This window comes from Pyrus communis, chromosome 4 (assembly GCF_963583255.1).
Source record: "Pyrus communis chromosome 4, drPyrComm1.1, whole genome shotgun sequence".
In the NCBI taxonomy this organism is placed as follows: domain Eukaryota; kingdom Viridiplantae; phylum Streptophyta; class Magnoliopsida; order Rosales; family Rosaceae; genus Pyrus; species Pyrus communis.
The window spans coordinates 595,931-603,809 of record NC_084806.1 but is presented as its reverse complement, the minus strand read 5'-3'; the positions used below and the strand labels follow the sequence as shown (position 1 = coordinate 603,809).

The 7,879-nt window shown below is 35.8% G+C and overlaps 1 protein-coding gene across 3 annotated transcripts; it reads left to right on the top strand.

Moving 5' to 3' along the window:
• Window positions 1-2,357: 2,357 nt before the first annotated feature.
• On the top strand, window positions 2,358-7,177 carry LOC137732261 (plant UBX domain-containing protein 7-like). 3 transcript variants are annotated; one of them, XM_068471569.1, is made up of 11 exons: window positions 2,358-2,489; window positions 2,601-2,706; window positions 2,909-3,033; window positions 3,113-3,235; window positions 4,042-4,231; window positions 4,601-4,678; window positions 4,779-4,847; window positions 5,519-5,662; window positions 5,805-5,901; window positions 6,352-6,617; window positions 6,718-7,177. In XM_068471569.1, exons 2-11 carry the CDS (start codon window positions 2,605-2,607, stop codon window positions 6,880-6,882), a joined length of 1,359 nt encoding a protein of 452 aa, XP_068327670.1. In that variant the 5' UTR covers window positions 2,358-2,489; window positions 2,601-2,604; the 3' UTR covers window positions 6,883-7,177. The 3 variants fall into 3 exon arrangements, with proteins under 3 accessions (XP_068327670.1, XP_068327669.1, XP_068327668.1); XM_068471568.1 differs by having other exon boundaries at window positions 6,346-6,617; XM_068471567.1 differs by having other exon boundaries at window positions 6,337-6,617.
• The last annotated feature ends 702 nt before the right edge of the window (window positions 7,178-7,879 follow it).

Here is a 7,879-nt window from a genome sequence, read left to right as displayed (position 1 = left end):
CCATTAAGCATATATGTACATATATATATATATATATATATATTTATAGTGGCAGCCATTGCCGTTTTTCTATCTTTCTTAAGACATGTTTCAATTACTGTCCTCTGAGAAAGCTCCATCCATGGCAAGGGTTGTTCAACACGCATTCTTGAAGAGCACGAGTCTCCTGCTTTTGAAAAAAAATAAAATAAAATAGATTGGACGGGACAAAAACTAAATTCGTTAAATAGCACGCGACCTTTAATAAAATGAAATAAAATGGAGCTAGATTATATATTTTTTATATAATCTGTGATTAATTAAAGAGTTTGCAAAGCAGCAAAAGATTGAATAATATGTGCTTAAAGTATTAATTGTTTGATTTAGTGGTGCTGCTCCTTTTCTTTACTAGATGTTGGTAGCCCTAGCCAGCAAACCTCACATAAGATTAAATAATACATGTTAACCTCTTTAATTAATTTGTTTAGGACTTATCACACACTAAACATAGATTACATTCAAAAGTCATTTTACTTGGTGTATATGATTTCCAAACTTCTTTAACTACCGCCTTTGTTATAAATGTGTACTGGTTGTGGTTGTGGTTGTGTTTGTAGCAACCGTGTAGGTGTTTCTCTAAAATGTTTATTTATGTAAATTATCTTCATATCAATGTTGGTCGTCTTAAAAATATAATAATATCTTTATAACTGTCCTCGATCACCCGATAAAAACTACTAAGCATGCACCTTGAAACATGTGGTTGTGGTTAAAAGCAAAAGGATGAATTAGGCATTGACAAGCACGTAGCACACTAATACAGACACGTAAGATTGGGTTGGAGTAAATCTACATACCTACTAGCACTTGACCTCTCTCGAGTACGGAATAAGTAATACTGGCAATATAAAAAATAGAAGGGATGCAGGATATCAAACACCCAATAAGCTCTTTCTTTTTCGTTGCTTGCTCCCATACATATAGCCTAAACTTTTTGTTTTGCACTCTAGAACTGATGCATGACATATAATAGATAAGAGAAGTTGAACTGTTTTTGAAAAAGTGTGATAAAAAAGTGAATTTGTGTGGATAAGCAAATATAAAATTTTATAACCAGCGTCAGGGTTTTTTTTTTTTTTAAAAAAAAAAAAAAAAAAAAAAAAAACTTTGATGGGTTGATTGCAAGAATCAAAATATCACCCCTACTTAGTGTCCAGTTTGTCCCAAAATAAGAACTTCGAAGTCATGATATTGTATGTCATTCTTGTGTTTTCACTCTCATATAACTGCTAAATATTAAAGTAATATGTAATCCAATTACAACACTTTATTTTGACTCTGATTACTAGTAAACATGCATGTTGTATATTCATGTACAATTTAGGTTTAAACTCTTCATTTCCTCTGAATCTAAATTAGTGTAGAATATCTTGTACTAGAGAAAAATTGTAGTTCAAAGAATAATAGTACTGTGCATATGCATATCACCACTTTTTGGTTCTCTAAATAAGGGTAATATGGAATAATGAATTTTCTCTAGGGTGTTACTTAATAACCAAATGTAACTAAATCATCTTGATTTCTCAGTTTTTTTTATTCTTCAATCTTCATTTCTGCAATATCAAGTTTGTAATTCAGCTTTGTTAAGACTCAAGAGTGCTATCCACACACCCCTTTTACCTTCTGCACACATCCTTTTAACTCTTGTACTTTAATCCGACGGTTAGAAATTTAAAGGGGCGTGTAAAAGATAAAAAGTATGTGTGGATAACACCAACCCTTTAATTTCTCAAGTGCACATCAAAAGTGCATTTTATGTTACACATCTGAACAAGAGCCGTTAGATCCCATTAAATTAAACGATCTAACAACTTTTATTCAAATGTGTACTTAAATGTGCACTACAGAAGCCACTTAGTATTACGATCTAATGATATTCCTCTTCACTTGTAAGTGAGAGGTCTTAAGTTCAATTTTCATCAAAGACGAATGTGAAACACATTATTACTAGCCCATTGTGAAGTTAAACCATTCCTCTCTCTTTTAGTATAGATATATCATTTGTTCAAAAAAAAAAAAAGCACACACACAGTGGAAAAAGCCTCTACATAATAAAGTGGGAAAGAAAATCTGAATTTTGGAAATCGGTTTAGGATGGGTATGTGGCCCATCCCTTTTCATATGGGCCCTTTCAGGGTTATTCGTCAATATCCAACTTTTGGGCTCCTCTCAATTGCCACTGACTGGCCTAACCGATAAGCCCACGCTTCTCTGAACTGCTCAAAGAACACCCTTCAAGTTCGCCTATACCTACACAAATACCACCAGCAGTCTGCCATCTCTGATCTCTCTCTCGGTCAAACTCGTGATATTTCGTTATTTACAATTATAAAAGGTTAAAATCTTTTTCGAATCATAAAAATAAAAGCTGCCTATTTATGAAAAACTAAAAAAAAAATTAAAGAAATATAGAAACAAAATCTCAGAAGAACAGAACTCATTGCCAATCGGTACGTTTCGCGTTCCTCGAAAACCCTACTATTTCAGATGAAAATTTAAAATCCAGTAGCTTTCGAAGCAAACAAAGATGGATATTTGAATATCTTTGTTGTTGTTTGTAGAGAGATGGAGGGTGTTATGTCAGCCAATGACCAGCAGACTCTGGTCTCTTCGTTTTTGGAGATCGCCGTCGGCCAGACCGCCGATACGGCGCGGCAGTTTCTGCAGGTAACTCTCAGCCTCTCATTTAGTACCCGAAACGCATCGCATTGATCTCTTTGTGTTTTTGGGGTTTTTGTTTTTGTGGTTTTGCTCTTTGGGAGATGGAAAGTGAGTTGGATTAGTAGATTTGGGTGTTCTTTTGATCTAAAGGTGATAATAGACTTTGTAGAATGTGTGGATGTTGAAAGCTTCAATTTTATATAATCAGGCCACTGGGTGGAAGCTTGAGGAAGCAATTCAGCTCTTTTATGTGGGTAATGAAGCTGGGATAATGGCCGAGGCGGCGCCGTTACCGACTGAAAAAATTGATCAGTTGGCCGAACAAGCTTCTGGGTATTTCATATTCTTTACTTGTTTATGTTTTATTGGTGTGTGTTTTTGTTTTTCTTGTTTGACATTGGGTTTGTGACAGTGTGAATGAAAATGTGGTACTTCCTGCTGTGAATGAGAATGTGGAACAATTCGCTGATGATGAGGTGCGCGCTCCTATGCCTGTTATAAGGGACGTTCTTTATGACGATATGCCGCTCTATGGGTATGTTTTATCACTCCATTTCTCTCTTTGTCTTGTGAACTATCAAGCTTTTCACTTAATTGTGGTTGGTTGTAGTTGCATTTTTATTCTTTTGTTGCACTACTTCTAAAGTAGGTGACATAATTGATTTTATTGTGGAAGAGCCCTTTCTTCAGTAAAGTCAAGATCTTTGAACTGGGTTTTGCATCAACTCAACACTGTATTAATGTATTATGGTTCTACTTGAGGCATTGCATTATGATTTATGGGAAGTTACATGGTATTTCATTGTTCTTCCTTCATTCTTTCCTTTAGCGACTGCCATGCCATGTTCGAAAATGGAGATTGGGAGATGAAATGTGGCCAGCAATGTTACTAATTATTCACTTCATTTTAATTGAAGAGCTTTGTTTACCATGGTTCTGATATTTTCAGAACTTTACTATTACTTTTGGAAATAGTCTCTCCTTTGTATTTTCTTGATAACCTATAAGGTACTGTAGATGGTGGAATATATTTTAGTTTCTTTATCATTTCTTAATTCATTTTTCATCTGTGTACTCAAGTCAGATGGGAGGTGCTTGCCGCAGAGAAGAGTATCTGGTGTTATTTTTGTTAGTTAATAGTTTTAGCATAGCAGATGTGCATAATATTTACTTTGTTCTGGTGCATCTTTGGCAATTTAACCCACCCTATCAAGTAGTTGCGAGCCATTATGAATTGTTATGTGACTTATGTCTATCCATTCATTATTACTGTGTACTTGGCCTCTAATTGTAATTTTTCTATTAAATGGTGACGTCTAACTTTTTGTCATTCTCATATAGAGCACCAAGGGCTAGATTTTCACAACATGGTTCTGTAATTGCCTTCCGTAACTTTGAGGAGGAAATGAAGCATCCTGGGGTGTGGGAATCGGACCAAGGTGCTACATCCTCAGCAAATGCTGTTCAAGATAATCTTGCATCCTTATATCGTCCTCCCTTTAAGCTACTGTTCCAGGGTTCCTTTGAAAAGGTATGGTCTTCTGATGTTAATTTCATTTCTTCGTAGTGTATTTATTTTAGAAGTTGAACTTGAATGGGATATTCAGTATTAATGGTGTTGCAGGTAGCTGGGAAGGGCTTTGTTGGAGTATTCCTTACTTTTTTAGGCTCTTCCTTTGGTCATAGTTGAATAAATACATGTATCAGATATGATCATAACCTTACAGCTGTAACTATCAACTGAAAACCTTTCTGGTTTGTTCTACCAAATTATAAGCATACCAAGAATCCTAGTTCATACAGGGACATGTTGAGTGAATTATTATCATTTAGCATTTCATACTTGTTGAGGGAACATGTTTTCATGTAATTTTTATTTTTATTTTTTATATCTAATCAGGCAAAAAGTGCTGCTTCTGTCCAGGACAAATGGCTACTGGTGAACTTGCAATCCACTAAAGAGTTCAGCTCGCATATGGTAGTGTTTGCTCTCTGGTTTATTTTATTTTGGTTTGTTGGTTTCGTTGTTCTCGGTGTGTGGGTTCACTTTTGGTGTGCATATATGTTTCTTTGTGAAGCTTAATCGAGACACCTGGGCCAACGAAGCTGTCTCTCAAACCATTATTACTAATTTTATCTTCTGGCAGGTCAGTACCGTACATTTTTAGTATTAAAATTAAATGAATATTTTTTTCAGGCTGTACTATGTATGATATTTACATTAGCAAGTACACGACTGATGGTTTTTATTTTTAAGAAATTCTTTTTACTTAATTTTTTTTTTTTACATACTTTATTATTTGGTCATAGTGGGAGGCTGTTGATATACATATGCACATTCACTCATTAAGATATAATGATATACATTAGTGTGATTTTGCTTATACAAGAAAAAAATTCAACATGTATGTGACTGGATGATATTTCATATATATTAACATGCTCCCTTGGTGGTAACAGTAAGTTTTGCCCAAGACAGCCATGATGGTTTCATTTTTTGTTAGGATTATATTATGTTGTTGTCTATGAACCAAAAGTTTGACAAAGGTTGACCTTTAAAACAATAGTCTTAGGATCTCTTATTGGAAATTAGAATTACGGAGATTGTATAAATTTGTTTGTGTTTGGTTGTCTTTTCTTGCCATGCATTTGAGACTGTTAATTGTGTCAGAAGTTTTATTAATTGTCTTGTGAGGGTTTTGCCTCCTAATTGTATAACAGATATGGACATGAACTTTTGCATCATCCTTATGATTCTGACAAAAGTAATTGTTTAATTTTTGTGCTTCACGCGTGTGATATTGGTTCAACAATATAGACATATGATGATACAACTGAAGGCAAGAAGGTTTGCACATACTACAAGTTGGAATCTATGCCTGTAGTGCTCCTTATTGACCCTATTACTGGACAAAAAATGCGTTCATGGAATGGAATGGTTCACCCGGATCGTTTGCTGGAGGTATAGTCATGGTGTACACTGTATTTTCACAGTTGAGCATTAAGTTTTCTCTTGTTAGAGTGCCTAAGAGACCGTTTCATACTGTGATTACACTTTTGCTTTGAAGTTAAATTTTGGTATGAAATCATCCTTGCCACTGTAGGATCTACTACTCTTCTTGGATAGTGGCCCCAGGGATCATCATGTAACTTTGTCCAATAAACGCCCGAGAGAAACTGCTCAGCCACAAAAACCTAAAGGTATGTTCGGGAATCTTAATAACTTCTGCTCTATTACATTGCAGTGAACCTTTTTACTCTTGAGTCTGTTGCATTTCATTTTGCAAATTATTGTTCATGTATTATCACTTGGTTGAACCTTTTGAGTTGATCAATTTCCTTGTTCCAACTTAACAAAGTGGGTGTGGGTATGTGGGAGACGAAAGGGAAAAGAATCCTCATGTGAAGTGTGATACGAACTCAAAATGGGAATACATACAGAAGAAACCAAGATCCGTATGTTTAATGTGCTTTTAATCCTGTAATGGAAGTGAGTTTGGTAATTGCTGGCCATACCATATTGGCTTTGGTAGCAGCAGAGTGATTTGTTCTGGATCTGTTCTAACAAGTTGTGTTTTGGATATGTTTTCCTTTCCCCTTTTCCTTTTCTTAAACGAACTGTGTGTATGACTATAGATGCTTCAGTTGCAGACGAAACTAATGAAGAAGATGAGGAAGTGCAGCGCGCATTGGCAGCTTCCATGGAAGGCATGAAGGAGACAAGCAGAACAACATCCAAAGACAAAGATGAAATCATCTCCGAGAAGGAGGAAGAAACTAGCTCAATCAAGATGCCTACATACCCTCCTTTGCCCGAAGAACCCAAGGGTGACAGGAGCCTCCTTTGCAGAGTTGGAGTCCGTCTTCCAGATGGTCGCAGGGTCCAGCGGAACTTCCTCCGCGTTGATCCAATTCAGGTAAAGAGGGAAGTTTTATATTTGTATGCAGAAAGTTCATGCTTATGCTTGAGCTCCCCTTCCTATGGTTGTCGGTAATTTTGAACTGTTTGTTTTGCAGCTGTTGTGGTCGTTCTGCTATTCCCAACTAAAGGAAGCTGAGGCAAGGCCATTTCACTTGACGCAGGCAATCCCAGGAGCTTCAAAGAATCTGGATTATGATTGTCAATCTACTTTTGAAGAATCGGGTCTGGCCAATTCTATGGTCTCGGTTACTTGGGAATGAATGGACGAATTCATGCTCGGTAGACTGCTTTACGCGTCTCCAGCTATAACGATGTGCCTGATGGAGAATTTTAGGGTTGTTATTTTGTTTATACTTTTGTTTTCAGGACTTACTAGGTAGGTCTTGTTTCGTGGATGGGGGAGTTAGGGATACAGATTTCTTTGTGTACTATTTGTTATGTATATACTCATGCAAGAGCATGCTATCTATCTACATTCCACACTTGTTTGTGCTTAGCGCTTCTCTACAAAACACTTGTGCTCGTAAGCGCATTTATTAGAATCACTTTTTATTACCAGTTGAAGTGCTACCCAAATAACCCGGATCCTTGTAATCTGAGCTTAGGGATTCAACGATCCGGACCGTTGAAATTTGATCTAACAGTTATAAACATGAGATTCTTCTTAAAGTTATAATAATAGTAACCGTTGGATTAAATTTCAACGGTCCGGATCATTGATTCTTGGGTTCAGATTATTGGGATCCGGAGAAGATCCGGGTTCCTACCCAAAAGCACTGGTAACTTTAACCAAACGTTATAAGCTCTTTTCTCACGGAATGGACCGTGGACTGCGATCAATTCCCCATTCATTCCTTTGATTTTAATCCAAACCCAAAGTAAGATCCCAGCCCCATCCGACCCAACGGTCCAAACCGCATACAGGCTCGGTCGTGATGGAATCAGATTCAGATGAAACACATGATGGAATTTTTTTATAAGAAATGAAACTGAACTGTGGAGACCTTTTAACTTTTTAAAATGACTAAAAGTGTCTTAAAGAAAAATATTTTTAAATTTTAAAAGCATTTAAAACGTTTATTATAAAAAGTATTAGTTATGTGCTTCTTACATAAAGTATTAATTTTTTTTTTTTTTCAGGAATCACCTACATTTTCATTATAAATTAATTTAAAAAGTATTTTTACCAAAAATGTTTTTATTTTAAAAGTATTTTAAAATGAGCCCTTAATTAGGACCACAACCATTATAGTCCAT